The following is an 18,491-nucleotide window of genomic DNA, read 5'->3' as shown; positions in this document are numbered from 1 at the left end:
TGATATTGACTAATTTCTATCATATTTATCGTCATTTTGGTCCCGGGAGACACATATATAAATTTACTCCCTCTTCCACATTCAATTCAGTTCAATCCAATTTAAATGAACATTCATTAAATGCCTGGTATGTGAAAGTCACTATGCTAGGTGCTCTGAGTATAAAATGAGATATAATATAATCCCTGCTTTCAAGGATCTCATAAACTAATAGGAGGGAAAGGCATGTGCATAAATAACCCGGACAGGAAAAAAAAACTTTAAGTATAAAGAGCAGTTCTTGGTAAAGTTCTAGGAGAAATGTTAGGCATGACACAGGCAGTATGATGTATCAGAGTGCTGGATTTGGAGTCAAGAAACCTGGAGTTTAATTCAACCTTAGGTCATCTAGTATCTGTGTGACATTTCATTTTCAGTTCAGTTAAGTCATTTTTCTGTCTTGTCCAACTCTTCATGGCCTCACTTGGGGTCTTCTTGGCAAAGATACTGGAATGGTTTGCCATTTCCTTCTCCAACTCACTTCAGGACCGGCATGGCACTCTATCCACTGCACCACCTAGCTGCCCTCAGTTACTCACCTAAAATAATATTTGTAAAGCACTTAGCACGGTGCCTGGCACATAGTAGGTCCTTAATAACTGCTTATTTTCTTCCCCTCCCTCTCCACCATGAAAATGGGGATAATAGCACATACATTATCTACCTAACAGGGTTGCTGGAAAGAAATATTTTATAAAACTTAAAGTGTTATGTAAATTTTAATTATTATTATAATGTTGAAATACAACTTCTGGGCAAAGTTCTGTAAGAAATTCGATGAGGCGGGAATCATTTTCTTCTGGTAGAGTATAGTTGGCACTAAGTTGTGGTTTTTGAGCAGAAATGTGATATGGTGGGAGTGGTGCATTAGGAAGATTTCCTCAACACCCACCCTGGCGTCATGAGGACCTGAGTTCAAGTTCAGCCTCAGACACATGATACTCACTAGCTGTGTGACCCTGGGCAAGTCACTTAACTCCAATCGCCTCGCAAAAAACAAACAAAAAAAAGATTTCCTCAAGCAGCAAGTTGGAGGATGGATAGAAAGGGTAGGATGACCAGATAGGGGGCTGGAAAGTACCTGAAAGGCTGTCGTATGGAAGGGGGGGGGTTAGATTTGCTCTATTTGGACTCAGAGGACAGAACTGGGAGCAAGGTTACAATGAGGCAACTTGGGTTTGATGGAAGAAAAAACTCAGTAACTAGAGCTATCCAAAAGTGGAATGGCTTGTCTTGGAGCTGGTGACTCCCTCATCTAATCCCCATTGGAGGTCTTCAGGAAAGGCTGGGTAAACACTTACCAAGTGTGTTGTAGTTGGGATTTTTGGGGGCCATAGATGGTAGTAAGAGGCCAATGACACAAGGGATTTTGTTCTCTTCCAACTCTGAAATCCTATGATTCTGAGACGCCATTCAGTAATATAGCCAAAGAGAGTGAAAGAGAGAGAGAGAAAGAGAGAGAGATGAGGAGTTGTAGTCAAAGCAAAAGCAAATGCCAGATTCAAGAAATACTGTAGTAATGGAATTAATAGGACTTGGCAACCAACTGAATGCATGGGATCTGAGATTAGGGAGAGGTAAGGGGCAAATATGACTGAGATTATGAGTCTAGATGGCTGGGAGGACCCTGGGTGACTCTTCTATATGCTTATTTTCCCATACAGATAAAATTTTATAGTAACAGTTTGAATATGTTTTGAGAACAAAGTAGATCATATAATCAAAATTACAATAGATAATATTTGTATATCATTTTAAGTTTTGCAAATAACTTTATAAACATTATCTCATTTTATCTTTACTCAACCTAGACAGGTAGATGTCATTATCTTCCCCAATTTTATAGATGATGAAACTAAGGGAGACTGAGGTTAAATGACTTGCCCAGAGTCACATAGCTAGTAAGTGTCTCAGTGAAGATTATGAGCTCAGCTCTTCCTGACTCCAGGTCCAGGCTCTATACATTGCACCAGCTAGCTACCTAGCCACCTAGCTCTCTCTGTCATCACACAGGTCATGCTCTCTTTATGCATACTGAATGTTAACTACAAAAGAAATTTTGATGTGGTAGAGTAAATCATTGTCTTAAAGGCTCTCCTCTAACAAGTTGTCTCCCATGTATATTTCCAAGTTACATGAGATTCCTTAAAAGACATAATAAGCAATTGTTCAATGTCTCTCCAATTGTTAATATCAAGCGAATCAAAACAACCCTTTGGTGATTGATGTATGCTTGCTAGAGGTGCTCACCATTGTCATGGAGATACAGCACAGAATCCAAGTCAAAGAGGTAAGTTCCTCCAGATGCTCATGTTTGTGGATGATATTATATATTGATGGCACCAGGCCCTAGAACATCAGAGCTCCCTAAATGATGTATATAACCACTCAAAAGTGTATCTTATCCACACAAGAAAAATGAAATGGACAGAGAATGACTGTTTTCCAGATTATGGTATGTGGTTAGATGGTGGACAGCAAAGATTGCCCATCCTGGACAGACACCACAAATATACAAGGCGCTGGGCTCAGAATTGAACAGCATGAGGAGAGTGGGCTAGATTGCCTTTGGGAAATCACTGTTTTTTTCATGACCCCAATCTTTTTCCTGAAACATAGGCCCATCTTTTAAATGCCAATGTTCTTCTGGTTATGTTGTAAGACTATGAGTCATGTAACACTAAGTCTCCAAAGAAATGAGGTTGAAGACAGCTACTATATCACTCCCTAAATCTGCTCTTCTCCAGGCTATAAAATCTCCAATTCCTTCAGTTATGGCTTTTAGACCTGGAACCACCCTAGTGGCCCTTCTACATGGTACTATTCAATAAGTAACTGTAGGAATACTCCAACCCCAATTTAATAGGGATTTCAGCATTTTCATAATATAAATTGTACGTGTATATGAGGATTCTGGAAAATAAGAATGGAGAGGTTGGTTGGGTCTTGAATATGGATGACCTTTAATCCCTGGCTAAGGAATTTGGTTTTAGATTGATGGAAAATGGAGAATAGTTAAAGGTTTTTCAAGCACATTAGAGACGTGGTCAGAGATGTGCATTGTGTGTAAAATGGATTAGGAGGCATACCTGTGAAGTGTAGAGACAGATTAGGAGCCTATTTCATTCAATAAGTTCAGGAGACAAGTAATGAAGAGTTGAATTAGGGTAGCAGCAGAGAGAATTGGTAGGAGGGGACAAACATTGAGCCATTAGGTTGATTGGATTGGAGGGGGCTGGGTAGAAACAACAGAACTTGGCAACTGTTTGGAAGTAAGGGATGAAGGAGAGAGAGGAGTCAATGATGAATTTATGGTTTAGGAGAAAATAGGGGCCATTTGTCATGAGCTCCCTCTTCTGTCCTACATCTCAAAACTCCTTCATATTACCCCCCAATTCTTTGTTTCTTTGCTCCAGCCTCTGCAGAAAAGGTGTCCTTTCTTTACACCAAGGCTAATCCCTCTTCTACTTGTACTCCTGATCCCATTCTTTTTATTCTCCTCCAACAGATGAACCCTGTAAATCATCCTTCCCCCCAATCTTCAGTCTCTCCCTATTGATTGGACTCTTCTCTCTATTGATTGGATTGCCTAAAAACACACCCAAGTCTCCTCCATCCTTAAAAATAAAACCCTCATGGGATGTGGAGAAATTGGGATACTAATATAACTGTTGGTAGAATTGTGCATTATGTGAATGTGGAGTTCAATGGTTCTGGAGAGCAATTTGGAGCTATATCCAAAGGGCTATAAAACTGCATACCCTTTGATGCAGCAATTCCATTATTAGGTATGTATCCCAAAGAGATTTAAGCAAAAGGGAAAAGGACCTACTTATGCAAAAATATTTACAGTAGCTCTTTTGGGGTTGACAAGAATTGGAAATTGAGGAATTGGGAATTTCCATCAATTGGGAAATGGCTAAATAAGTTGTGGTATGTGATTGTGATGGAATATTACTGTGCTTATAAGAAATAAAAATAGGATGGTTTCAGAAAGACTTGGGAAAACTTACATAAACTGAGGAAAAGTGAAGTGAGCAGAAGCAAGAGAACACTGTACATAGTAACAACAATGGTGTAAGAATGATCAACTGTGAAAGACAATGATCCATGATAATTCCAAAGGATGCATGATGAAAATTGTTATACACCTACAGAGAGAGAACTCAGAGCTCTGAGTGCAGATTGAAGCACACTTTTTTAATCTCTTTATTTTTCATGGGGCTTTTTTTGGTGCATGTATTTGTTTTCTTTTGTGATGTAGCTAATGTGGAAATATGTTTTGCATGATCTCACTTGCCTTCTCAAGGGGCAGGAGAAGGGCATTTTAAAAAAATGAATGTTAAATTATTTTCATGTAATTAGAAAATATTCAATGAAATAAACAAAAAGATATTAAAGAAAAACTCTCACATTTAACCTGACCATCCCCCCAATATATTATTCTCTCTTTCCTCCTTTCATAGTCAAATTCCTAGGAAACCCATCTATTCTTTCTGCCTCCATTACTTTCTTCTCACCCATATTTTGGTCTCTTGCAATCTGGTTTCCCACATAACCCTTAACAGATACTGCTTTCTCTAAAGTTACTAATGAGCTCTAAAATACCAAATCCAGGAGCTTCAGTATTTGTCCTTCTTTACCTCTCTGCAATATTTGACACTATTTACCACTTTTTCCTCAGAATACTCATTCCTCCCTGGGCTTTTCTGCTATAGCTCTTTCTCTCTCTTAGTTCTCTTCCTGTCTGGCCTTTCCTCTGCAGTATCCTTTATGTCAGCACCCACCCTCTCAGTGTAGGTGTACTACAAGTCTCTGTCCTATTCTCTCTTCTCTTTCCACATCCTTGTTGATTGCATCAGCTTCCATGAGTTCATTTATCATCTCTATGCAGATAAATCCCAAATACATGTATCTATATATCCATCTCTAGCCTCTTTCCTACATTTCAGTCCCACATCAGTGAGTAAGCATTTATTAAGTACTTACTACATGCCAGGAACTGGGCTAAGCCATAGCGATACAAACCATCTATTAGACATTTCCAACTGAGCATCTCATAGACATCTTAAATACAACATATCCAAAACAAAATTCACTGTTTTTCCCTCCAAACTCACCCTGCATCCAAATTTCCCTATTTTGGCTGAGGGTACCATCATCCTTCCAGTGACCCAGGTTCCAAACCGCAAAGTCATCTTTCATTCCTCACCCCATCAATCTAATCAGTTGCCAGTCCTTGTTCATTTTACCTCGACATCATTTTTTCCCATCTGTACCTCTCCACCCCCACCCCCACTCATGGAGCCATCTCCTTTGATCAGGGCTTCAAATCCTCTTGCCTGAACTTTTCCAAAAGTATCCTAATTGATTTCCCCACTTCAACTCTGTCCTTTACACAGTTGCCAAATCAATATTCCTAAAGCACAAGTCTGACCAGATCTCTCCCATGCTTTAAAGAAAAAAAAAAGCTCCTAGATTTCCTTATTGTCTCTAGGTTAAAATCCAAGTTCTTCTTTGCCATTTGGTGCCCTTCATTACGTATCTGGCACTTAGCCTACCTTCCCAAGCTTCTTATACATATTTCCTTTCAGACATGCTACTTTGCAGACAAAACGGCCCGTTGGATATTGGCCTACAACCCAATATTCCATTTCCTATCTCTGCAGCTTTGCAAAGCTTCAGGTCTTGAATGTGATAATCCTTTCTTACCTCCTCTTCTTAAAAGCCCTAGCTTCCTTTAAGTAATTTAGTTCAATTGCCTCAGGGCCATCTCTAGTCATCCTTATCTATATCTTGCCACTGGACCGAGATGGCTTGGAGGAGAAAGTGAGATTGGTGACCTTGCATAGTCCTTCCCTTGCTTAAATCCAATTCGCTTGCAGGTCTTGGCAGCATCTTCCTAAGGTCATGATCCTCTTTGAGAAGGAAGGACAAACGAGTTCAATTACCACCTCCCACAACAGGACAGCTAGGGCAGCTAGGTGGCACCATAATGGATAGAGCACTGAGCTTGGAATCAGGAAGACTTCCTGAGTTCAAATCCAGCCTCAGACACTGACTAGTTTTGCAACCTTGGGCAAGTCACTTAACCCTGTTTGCCGCAGTTTCCTCATCTATAAAATGAGCCGGAGAAGGAAACGGCAAACCACTACAGTAACTCTGCCAAGAAAACTCCAAGTCGGGTCACAAAGACTGAACAAGAACAAATGTGGTGCTTCCTGATAACCTCAGCTATCCAATGGGCTGGCCACGTTGTTCGAATGCAAAATGTATTCTTGCCAAAAAGCCTGTTTTATGGAGAACTTGTGTAGGGCAAATGTTCACATGGTGGTCAGAAGAAGAAATACAAGGATACTCTCAAGATCTTTCTTAAGAACTTTGGAATTGATTGTGCAACGTGGGAGACACTGGCACAGAACCACTCAGCATGGCATGCCCACATCAGAGAAGGTGCTGTGCTCTATGAGCAGAGCAGAATTGAAATAGCTCAAGAGAAATGCAAGATGCAGACTTAGAGAATCCACCCTAAATGTTCACACGGACGATTTGTGCTGGGCCTGTGGTCAAACATATCCGAGCTACATTCGGACACACTAAAACTTGACTCTAGCATAGTGATGTCATCTGGTCCTCTTCGAGAATGAAGGACAACTGACCAACCAGTACTCTGCCCTCCAAGTTATTTTACAAAGTAAATTATAAAGTAGTGTATTTTAAACAATGTGTCATATGTAATATATAATAGTTTACAATGCAAATAGAAAGTAAAATAAAGAAATTACTTTATACAAAACCAAAAAAATCTCTGGAGTTTTGGTTTTAAATTAAATTTCATTTTATTTTCAAATGAAGATCTAACTTCTTTTATGTTAACTTTGTATCTAATTTGTATTTACAAATATGTATTTATGTAGATGAATATATGTGTACATATACGCATTGACATATATATTTCCCCCATTGAAATAAAATTTCCCCCGTGATTGAAATAATCCCTCCCATTGAAATAAAGCTCCTTGAAGGTAGGGGCTATTTTTAGATGCTTAGCAAATTTGTACTCATTCATTGAAACTTGAACTTGCTCAAGAGGATGGTGCCATTAATAGAGAGAAAAATGGTTTTGATAGGTTGAAGATAGTTTTGGATATATTCAGATTTAGAGACCCTTAGAGATGATCTAGTCCAAACTCCTTATTTTATAAATGAGGCAACTGAGACCCAGAGAGGACAAGTGATTTACCAAAGGTCTCCCAGGTAGCAGCAGGTAGCAGAACTAGGAGTCTGCTGGCTCCCAATGCAGTTTACCATGCTGCTAAGTTGAGGAGTCTGTCTGAGCATATGCCCATTAGGCAGTTGGAAATGTGGGTCTTTCAAAAGACAGAGGTCTTTGCTGGAAGTAAATTCTTGTCTCTTATCCATACACACTCCCAAACTGGGAGTGTATGAGTTTACCAAGGGAGACTGTAATATAGAAAGGATCAAAGGTGAGAATCTTGGGAAACACCTACAATTAGCAAGTGCGAAGTGATTACTTCTGGGCTCTCAGTTTCATTTGTAAAATGTGAATTATTAGAGGGCAGAGGTTACTTTGTTTTTGTCCATTTCCTCAGTATAGAACAATGTACCATACATAGTTGGTGCTTTATAAACATTTGTGTAATGGAATTGCTGGCGAAAGGCTAAAAAAGGCGTGGCACTTTGTAAATAGAAAGGTGTTGTTGATATTGGAGAAAGTAGTTTGAATAGAGTGGTGGGTCGGAAAAGTCAGATCATAAGGGGCAAAAGATTCAGTGTTCAGGAGCAGGTAGAAGCTTCCAGTTTAGACTGATTTGTCAAGAAAAGATCTGAGAGCAAGAGACATAGAAAGAATGTTGTAGGAAAGGATCATAGATCCAGAGCTGGGAAGGACCTTAGATCTAGTCAAATCCCTCATTTCACTTATGGGGAAACTAAGGCCCTGAGAAGTTAAGTTACTTATTTCAAGGTTAAACAGGTCATAAGCAAGAGTAGGGATTGAACTTGGATCCTGTAATTTCAAAGTCCTTATCTTTCCATGACACTATACTGTCCCTCCCCATGGCCTTTAAAGCTCCAAATGCCATCTTTCCTGATAACCTCAGTTACCACTGTTATTCAAGCTTGGAAGTGCATTAAGACTTTGGGGACACCTTGTATATCATATATAATAATAGATAGGGTCTTCTTCTCTTTCTTCTTCCTTCCCTTTCCTTCCTCCTCCTTCTTCCTCTCTCTCACTCGATTTCATTCTCCCTCTCCTTCCGCCCCCCCCCCGTTTCTTTCTCCCTCTCTCACTCACCCCTTCCCCTCCCCGGGGCAAATCATTTAACCTCTGTCAGCCTCGGCTTCATCAACTGTAAAAATAGAGATAATAACAGCTCCTGGGGTTGTTGTGGGGATCAAATAAAACATTTGCAAAACGCCTGGTACAGTGCCAGGCGCATAGTGGATGCTTAACAAATGCTTGTTCCCCCTTCTTCCCCAACCTATCTAGAAAACGTTTCATCTGTTTAAATCAGGTCCAGCACACCATTTGGAGGAAAGTGGGAAAACCAAAACAAACCCCACCAAACGCCAACCCCAGCCCCTTCTCGGGGCTCTTCTCGTCTTTTCACCAGGCTCAGTCAGGGGAGGCGAAGTTCTTGGAGAAGGTGGGCTCCCCACCTCCCCCTCAGGGGCTCAGGGCAGTCCAGACCGGGTGGGCACCCCACCCCACCTTCGGGGCGGTCCGCGTTTCGGGCTCCGAGCTTCTGCGGGGACTTTCACCTGCCGAGAACTGCCCAGCCCAGGCCAGCACTGGCCGGGAGAGCCCGGGGCGGGGGCGGAGTCGTCGGGCTCTCGGCAGCCCGCCCCCGCGGGAGGAGCCCGGGCCAGGGGCCCGCCCCGCGCGGGAGGAGCGGCTCGGCTCGGCTCGGCTCGCCTGGCTGGGTGGCAGATCCCGCGTCTCGTCTCGGTGACAGGCGCCCGCGCCGCCGCCTCCGCCTCCGCCTCCGCCTCCTGCTCCTGCTCCTCCTCCTCCTCCTTGCCTTCCTTGTCCCAGTCCCCGATCCCAGGCAGGAGCTGCGCCCGGCTCCCGCTGCCGGAGGGTGGGTCCGAGTCGTCCCCTCCCCCAGCCTTGGGGGCTCCGCGCGGACCCCGCTCCCGCCTGCTGCTGCTGCTGCTGCTGCCGCTGCTGCTGCTGCTCCTCCTCCTCCTCCTCCTCCTCGTCCTCCTCCTCCTCCTCCTCCTCCTCCTCCTCCTCCTCCTCCTCCTCCTCCTCCCCCCAGCCCTAGTCCCTGTCCCAGTCCTTCAGCTCCTGCTCCCCGGCAGGAATTGCATGGCCCCCGCGCCGCCGCTCCTGTCGCTGGGATCAGCCGCCGTCACCACCGTTTTGTCCTGCTCCCGCTTCGGTTCCCACTCGGCTCCTCGCGCAGCTCCCGGACTCGGCTGTCTCCGCACAGGGCGCAGCTCGGTGCCGCAGGGCTAGAAGCACCCGCGGCTTGCCGAGCTCCAGAGCTGGGCGCTGCGCGCCCCCCATTCCCAGCTCTCTCCTCGCCTCGGCCCCCTATCCTGCTTCAGCCCACCTCGCCGGAGGAGAGGGACGGCCTCCTTCTCCCTTCAGCCCCCTTCTCCTCGTTGGGGTCACTATGCCCAGCAAAACCAAGTACAACCTGGTGGACGATGGACACGACCTGCGGATTCCCCTCCATAACGAGGACGCCTTCCAGCATGGCATCTGCTTTGAGGCCAAGGTGAGGGGGTTGGAGCAGTGGTGGGGGTGTGGGGTATGGACTGGGATGCTGGAACTCGGGGCATGTGATGGGAGAACCAGTATATGGAGGCCCACCTGTGGTATGGAAGGAGGCTGGCATATGGGTGGGGGGGTTGGAGGGGGGCGGGGAGGATTGTGACTTTCTGAATAACAACTGGCTGGCTTCTACCCTGAGCTGGGAACTTTCCGCTGCAAAGTTTGAGAGATGTCACTTAGGCTCCCACCCAACCCTATTCCTGAGAATGGCAGTTCCTGAAAACCGGAGACTGCAGATTGCCGCCTCTCTCCGGCGTCCCCACCTCACCGTGGGTTGTTACTCTAGGGACCCCTTCCTTTGGGACCTAACCCTCAGACCCATTAGCTGCTAAGATACCTGCTAGGCTGTGAGGGCAGGGGACTGCGTCTGGTGTTATTTACCTATGGGGCTCCGATGGAAAAGAGGTGCTTGGAGGAACGACTTTCAAAAGGGAAATGCATACTTCCTGAATGAGGAAATTGCTTCTTCCCTAGCATAAGGTTCAGGGGCTTTTCCCCCTTCTGTAGCTGTGCCTGTGACTTGGACAGATCTCCCAGCTACTTCTCAAGGGTTGCCTCAGTTTTGAAGTTCTGAAAGACCCACCCTGACCCTTTCTATCCCTTTGCAAGTGCAGTGATTAAAAAGAAAGAAGGAAAAAAAGTGGGGGAGGGTTGGTGTGGGCACTCGCCTCTTTCATAAGCAGTGTATCTGCTGCCATACTTGCTGACCTGGAGAGAAAAGTGGAGTTTTCTGAGTTCAGTGTTAAGGCCCTAGAGTCATCCCGTTTCACTGTTTCAGAGGAACGACCCTCCCCACCTTCCTTCCTTCATCCTCTTTTCAGGTTCATATCCCTTTGGGTGTAGGTAAAGACTGTGTGAAAATTCCTTAGAGTCTAGTGATGCCCCAGGAAATGTGTGCCAGTGCCTCCAGTGATGGGATTTTTGCTAGTAGTCACAGGGAAAGAAGGTTTTTCTCACTTGAGATTACTTCTTACTAATCTTCAGCCCAAAGTTTGTTGAATTTTCTTCCAGCTCTGTCGCTAGCCGGTAGCTTCCATTTCTTTCCCTGTGGGAGATGAGGTTCATTTTGGCTCACATTCAGGTGCCTGCTATGTGTCTAATAACGTGAGAAGTCAAAAATAAAGCGTTTCTCCTTCACCCACATTGTTCCTCACCGCTCCTGTCACCCGGCAAAATGCCGGAGAGCTCCTTTCTACCGGTCTTTGTTCCATTTTTTTCCTTCGTGACTCTATGCATGAGATGCTGACATGTTTCATCTCTGAATCCTCACCCCAGGTGCCAGTTGTATGGACTGGGTTTTCACTTGTCCTGATACTTCTTTCCTGTCTTCCAGACCCCCTGGGCTTTCTGGAGACTTTTATCTTTTTTTTTTTTTTAAATATCTCTGGAAACAGCACCCTGATGGTGGTGGTAGTGTTTTTCTCCCCCAGTAGCAATTGTAGTGTTTGAACAAGAACAGAGCTGAATTTTGGTTTTGTTGGGCTTGCTGTAGTGGAACCGTCTCATAGCCTGATCTTAACTCTGGCACTGTCTTGTATCGGATCCTGCAGGCTGAGAAACATCTGTCTTCTCCCAGAATAGACTTGCTCAGGTCCTTAAGATATGCTGTATGAGGATTTTTTGTTTTTGTTTTTCTTGTGGCTTGGACCCTTTAGCAGATTCCCTTCACTCTAAGGTGTGATTTCTTTTCATGGCCAAGATTTCATTTTACTTGGACGTAGTGAAGGAAATTTGTTTGGGGTCAGTTTGTCTTCTTTCCAATGCTTTCAATGCTTTTACAGAAAGGTAGAATGGATGATAGATTTGAAAGATTCTTTTAATTCTTTTCTCCGAGCGGTCTGCATGCATCCTAACTAGGAAACCAGAAAGTAGAGAATGTCTTAGGGCTTGCAGATCTCATTTTCTTCCCTGAAGGACCCGACATGCAATCTCTTTGTCAGTCATTGACCTAGGGTGTGGGGGTGGGGATTCATACCCTACCCTAGGGCCTGCAGCTTCTGGTGTTTTGTGAGTGTGTGTGTTTGTGTGTGTGTGTGGGGGTTTCAATACTAAAGGAAAGTGGATGGAGCCTCTGCATTATTAGATCAAATAGGGAAAAATCCTCACAAGATGATGTAGTAAGTAGGGCAAAGGTTTTGCTCTAAGGGTGTGAAGGTTTAGTGTAGAGGGCAGAAGGAGGGAAGGAAGTCAACATTTTGATGCAGTACCAGGTGAAGATGATCTGGAGGGTGGTAGGATTCATCCAGAACTGATGGAAAGAATTGGGACATGTTCTGTGTTGAGAAGAAATTTCTTGGCAGGGCATGGATATCTTCAAATATTTGAAGAATTGTTATGTAGAAGAGAGAATAAACTGTTCTGTTTGGCCTCATAGGGGAGAACTAGTTAGGTAGTAGAAGTTGGAGAGAATCAGATTTAGGCTCTATGTAAAGGGGAAAAAATCCTAATTTTCTGAAAATGACATGGCCTGCTTTGGGATTTGTAGAGGACTTCCCATCATTGATGGTGAAGGCTGGGTGACTACTTCTTAAGCATAGGATTCTTGCTCATGTATAGGTTGGGGTGGATGATCTCTGAAGTTTCTTCTAACTCTGAACCTATGATTTTGTGAAATAGGATGGAGACATCTTTTAGTATTTGTTGCCTATCAGCTAAGGTTAACTTTGGAGGTCTAGGTTACAACTTTCAGTAAGTTACAAGCCTATATTTGTAAGCCTGTCAAGGTACTCTTTTAGGGGCAGCTAGGTGGCTCGGGGGGAGTCAGGATGTCCAGGCTTGGAATCAGGAAGACTCCTCTTCCTGAGTTCAAATATAGCCTCAGACACTAACTCTGTGACCCTAGGCAAGTCACTTACCCCTGTTTGCCAGTTTCCTTGTCTATAAAGAGAGCTGGAGAAAGAAACTGGCAAACCACTTCAGTATCTTTGCCAAGAAAACCCCAAATGGGGTCGAGAAGAGTGGGACATGGCTGAAACAACTGAACAAAACAGCAAAAGCAAGGTACTCTTATGGGGTACCAGATGCCCATGCATTTAACCACTGCGTGAAATGCAGAATCAAAGGCATTACTTTTCCAAAGAGCACAGAGTAGTAATAGCACCTCCTCCCCCAGGTCCCAGTGAAAGTAGAATGAGATGGTCTTTGTAAAGCACTTTGCAGACCTCAAAACACTTATGTAAATACCAGCTATTATGCTCGTGCATCTCTTGCAATCCCTAGGTTCTAAGGAAGGACAAAGTAGCCTAACATACTTAGCACCTGTTCTCCAAGAGACTGCGGTCTCATTGGGGTAGGGAAAGGAATGGCAGAATCCATTCAAGCATGGGAAAGTTTCTCCCTGGCCAGTTTCCATGCCTTGGGAGAGCTAATTCACAGGTATGGTTGTGGCACTTTCAATTGTGGGACTGCAGAGTTAAATCAAAACCTTGCTCTTCCCTCTTTCCCCTTGACCCCAACACAGGCTGTGATATTGCACAAATGTGCCCTAACTTGGCCATGTGCAATCTGAAAATAACTTTGTCTTTTCCCAAGGCCTGGCAACTTAGGATAAGTGATGGCTGCGGCGATGCCAGTGTTGGCCACTCAGATTCATACCTCAGCCAGGCTTGAAGGTCACCTGGGTTGCAAGGCCTGCCGAAAGGTCTCTTGGGCCTGACCAATGTTGTGGCAGCTTCTGTGGTCTAACCTGTGTCTCAGGATGGTTGCCCCAAAGGCGTTCCCCCCTCCATCCCCATCCCCACTTTACTCCTTGCTATAGTTCCTTGCCCAGGGCTGTCCTGAGAAGGCCGTCGTGATAGGCTACTTTGGCCTCAGGGAAGGAGAGTTCGTGCACTACAGTCTTCCACCAGCATCTACAGTCAAGCCTATCTTCTGTACTCTGTACCAGTGCTTGGTTCATCGGCAGGTGTATTTATTGAGTAGTAAGCTCCAAATGGCCTCAACACCTTGGATTCTGTCTCCCTTCTCCCATCGCCTTGTGGTATCAGTTTCATTTAGTTGGGTATCTTTCCCAGAGCATTCAGAAGGTGGCAGCAGGGACTTTGTAGTACTACCTTGTGATTTCTTTCCTGTGTCTTGGGCAGGGAGGGGAGAGGAGGGGGTTCCAAGGTTGTGGTGGATATTCCCTGAAGATGCTATGCTCATTCTTCCCACCCCTGTGCCTTTAGTCCCTTGAAAAGCAGTGTATAAAATGGCAAAGCATATTGGATTTGGAGTTAGAGGCACTGGGTTCATTTATTAGACTTGGCTATTTATTAGTTGTGTGACCTTGGGCAAATTAATTAACTTCTCTGGGCCTCAGTTTCTCATCAGTAAAATGAGGGGGCTGGCTTAGATTCTTTCTGAGGTCTGAAATCCTGTGGTTCCTAATGTTCTCTTAGTCAGGAATGTCCTCTTTCCCTTCCACCCATCTCACTGTTTATGTCTTCAAGGATCAATTCAAGTCCTTTCTGAGTGAAGCTTTCCTTGGCTATTCCTTCCTCTGCTGCATATTGATCATATTATTCTTTGTCATCTGTCATATGTATCTATCTACCCATCTATGTATATATATATATATATATATATGTATATGTATATATTATACTACTTTATCTTCTCTAGTGAATGTAAAAGGTGATTAATACCACTACTAATAATATATAAATTTATGTATTGTTTATGTATATTTATATAGCACTTAAAGGTTTGCAAAACTCTTTACAAATATTATTTCGTTATATCTTTAAGACAACCCTGAGACATAGGTGCTATTATTATCCCCATTTTACAGATGGGAAAACTGAGGTAGGCAGAGGCTAAATGACTTGTCCAGGGTTACATTTCTCATAAGTATCTGAGGTCAGATTTGAACTCAGGTCTCCTGGACTCCCGGTTCAGGACTGTATCCATCGCACCACCTAGTTGCCTTAATAATAATAACTGGTATTTGTTCCTGTTCCTTCAAGTCTCCATTTGAGGCCCATTTGCTCTGTGAAGCCTTCCCTTATCTTCCTACTAATTAGCCTCTCCTCACCCCAACTTCCTTGGCATCATCCTTTTTTGTGCATATCTTCTATCCCTCCTTTATTAGATTGTAAGCTCTTTGTGGACAGGGGCCGTCTTCTTACTACAAAATGTCTTAAGGCTTCAAAAAGCACTTTAAACCACCACCAAGTTTGTGAGGTTGGTGTTTGAGCATTGTTAGTGGACAGGCATGATTATCTCCAGTTATACAGGTATTATCATCCCCATTTAATAGATGGAGAAATCGAGGCTCAGAAGTTAAGTAACTTGCCCATGCTGAAAGGGTGAATAAGCACCAGAAGTGAGATTTCTGTCCTCCTTATTCCTAATTCCAAACTCTTACACTTTTTTCACTATTCCACATTCATTTTTATAGAGAAGTCAACAATTGTCTGCAGGGCCTCTAAAAGTGGCTTAACTATTTTCACATGTTGAAGTGATTTTTGCAGGTTGATGGACCTGGGAAAGTTTAGAACTGAGCTGGCCCCCCTTGCTAGGTGCTCCTGCCTCCCATAATGCAGTCAGTGATCTATGTGGCATTATCAGCCATCTAAAACCTGGCACGCTCACTTGGCCTTGGATTTCAGAACATTAAGAATACCCAAGAATCCCAAGTAGGCTGCCTTTGGTTTGTGAACATACATACCAGCATAGACTTAAACACCACCTATATAGCTGTTTTGGAGGGGTTGGGGAGTCCACGAAAGTAGGGACTTCCCTCTCGATAATCTCCTTTGCAATGAAAAGCATAGGGTCTCTTTCTGAAATATATTCTTGGTGTGGTTGGTGAAGATGGGGGCAGGACAAGATTTAAACTACTGACATTACATACGGTATCTCTTACTCAGAAAATTAGACCTTTCTGCTTAATTGTGGGCATAGAGAAATCCTTTTTGTAAAATTGCTCAGCATCACTGCAACACAGGAATTGCCATCCTTGGCCTGATCTATGGTCAGTCCAGCCCAGATTATGTTGCTGGTGGTGGCCTAAAAAGAATGTAATAATTATGACAGCTTAGAGCTACTGTATAGTAAGAGTTTTTATTGGATAAAAGGAGGCGACTACCCCTAATAAGCTTTGGACCTCAATGTTCTCATCTGTAAAATAGGTGATTTGGATAAGTCCCTCTCTAGCTCCTCCCCTCTATAATCTATGCAATTAAATAGGCTTATAATTTTTGAATATTTTTGAATGCTGAAAATCTCAGATTTAGTTAAGGTACTGCACAGTTATTATTTTTTTAAATTAAAGATCTAAATTCTCTCCCTTCCTCAATCTTGCCCATCCCCCACCCACTTAGAAGGCAAGCAATATGACATCAATTATACATGTGAAGTCATGCAAAACATATTTCCATATTAACCATGTTGCAAAAATAGAAGAAAAAAACAATAAAAAGCAAGAAACAAAGAAAATTAAAAAAAATGCTTCTATCTGCATCAGAGTTCATCAGATCTCTCTCTGGAGGTAGATAGCATTTTTCATCATGAGTCCTTTGGATTGTCTTGGATCATTGTATTGATCAGAGCAGTCAAATCTTTCACACCTGATCATTGTTACAATATTGTACAGTTATTCTTACAAAATTTGTCACAGCCTGATGTTTTCCTGTGAGCTCTATCTGTTCACTTTTCATTCAAGCTCTTCTGAATTTTCTTTTCTTCTTGGTATGTTATGATTGATTTTTAGGATCTAAGTTGGTGGCCCCACGAATGTCAAATGCCTTAAGTTTTAGCTGTAGGTGATTTTAATGTAGGCTCAGTCATGTAATAATGATGGTGATGATGATTGCTTTACAGCTTGCATTTATGTCTTGCCTTAAGATTTGCAAAGTGCTTGACAAATATTTATGCTATCAACAGCCCTGGGAGGTAGGTGCTATTATTTATCCCCATTTTATAAATAAAGAAATTGAGACAGAGGTTAGGTGACTTGCCCAGGGTCACACAGCTAGTACATATCTGAGGTTGGATTTGAACTCAGGTCTTTCTGACTCTAGGCACAGAGCTGTATCCACTCTGGAGTTGCCTGGAGTGAATTCCAGACATGAGGAATAGCTGGTGTAAAAGGCCTGGAGACAGGAGCTGAAAAGTTAACAAGATGACAGGTAGTTCTTAATTTATTTCACCATCACATTGCTCCAACCTTTTAGTTTTTCAGGATAGAAGGTAATGTCATATTTATTGCCCAACCTTGGAACTATCTTTGCTTGCCTTTCTTGAAATTTCTTTGGATATGTAATATTTTTATATATTCATGTAATATTCTTATAAGAAAACAATATAACTATTTTATATATCATATGTAATATAAATTACATAAATATATGAAATTATCTTATACAGTCTTATTTATAAGAAATAATTTCTTTAAACAGTCGTAATCTGAGCAGAAGACTTCTTCCTCTCCCATCCCCACACTTCTACCTCCTGGCAATAATTGTTATCTTGTGATGCTTCTGTTTTCTCTCACATTCAGCATCTTGTTTCCTTTGAAGCTCCAGAGCATCTGGCTTTTAGCTATTTAAGACTCCACTTCCAGCAAGGTAAGTGCCCACTGGGGGCCAGAGCAGTTCAGGCATTTTCTACCAGTGTGCATCATCCTTACACTGATTCCTGTGGAGTTTCTTTGCATCTCCCATGTGGATTTAAATCCATCTGGACCATTTTCAGCATCTCTTGGAGTGTCTACTGAGATAAAAGGGTCACCCCATTCCTTCAGAAGCTATGATACTTTATATAGGCTTGTGTTTCAGTGCAGCCCTCCCTCTTTCTAACTAAATGTTGAATAAGACCAGGAGCTGACTGCTGAGGGCCTGAGGGGACACTGACAGTAAATACACACTCAGATGTGCTTATCTGGCCTCAGTCTTCCCTTTCCACTTTGTCTAATCACAGCTTACTGATTTTCTTTTAAAAAATATTTTCCCCCCAATTACATGTAAAAACCATTTTTAACATTTTTTAAAAAAGCTTTGAGTTCCAAATTCTATCCCTTCCTTCCTCCCCTCTTTCTTCCCTGAGAGAATAAGCAAGCTAATCAGAGCTTACAGATTTTTAAAGAAGAATGCTTTTTATTGGATATTGATCTAGTGTTCCTACCTTGGCAATGTGCCTTACATCTGGTCGTAGGCTTTAGGTCAGGGAGACTGCTTTATATTTCTTATCTCCTAAGGCACTGGGTATATAGTGGTCACTCAAGGAATATTCGTTGAATATATGGTAAGCTCCTTGAGGTCGGGGACTGTCTTTTGCCACTCTTTGTATCTTCAGCACGTAGCACAGTACCTGGCACATAGTAGGTGTTTGATAAATGTTTGTTGATTGATTGATATACTGGAAAAACTCATCCAATCTTCAATGAGAAGAACTGGGACCCAATCTCTGCTCAACAGAGATTACTATTTCTATGACTTTAAGCAAGGTATTTCCTGACTTAGCCTAGGTCTAAGTACAAAATGATTTCTAAGGTCTCTTCCAAATTCTATAATTCAGTAACCTAATAAACATTAATAAGTATTTACTGTGTAAATTACTATTTTGCAAGCCCTGGGGATTGCCACCCTCCCCAAATAATACCTGCTTTCTAGAAGCTTACATTCTACTGGGGGTGGGATAGGGACATAAGTAATATCAAGAG

The 18,491-nt window shown here is 42.9% G+C and overlaps 1 protein-coding gene across 2 annotated transcripts in view; it reads left to right on the top strand.

Annotated features, from left to right (window-relative positions):
* The first annotated feature begins 9,322 nt into the window (after positions 1-9,322).
* NOS1AP (nitric oxide synthase 1 adaptor protein) overlaps positions 9,323-18,491 on the top strand; it is a 364,850-nt gene continuing 355,681 nt past the window's right edge. For both annotated transcript variants that reach the window (XM_020988623.2, XM_020988624.2), the window contains exon 1: positions 9,323-9,791. In XM_020988623.2, the coding sequence (XP_020844282.2) occupies positions 9,687-9,791 (105 nt within the window). In that variant the 5' untranslated portion in view covers positions 9,323-9,686. The remainder of the gene's footprint in view (positions 9,792-18,491) is intronic.

Source organism: Phascolarctos cinereus, unplaced genomic scaffold (assembly GCF_003287225.1).
Source record: "Phascolarctos cinereus isolate Bilbo 61053 unplaced genomic scaffold, phaCin_HiC Scaffold_5;HRSCAF=322, whole genome shotgun sequence".
In the NCBI taxonomy this organism is placed as follows: Eukaryota; Metazoa; Chordata; class Mammalia; order Diprotodontia; family Phascolarctidae; genus Phascolarctos; species Phascolarctos cinereus.
The sequence above is the reverse complement of the archived record's forward strand: the minus strand, read 5'-3'. Positions and strand labels throughout refer to the sequence as shown.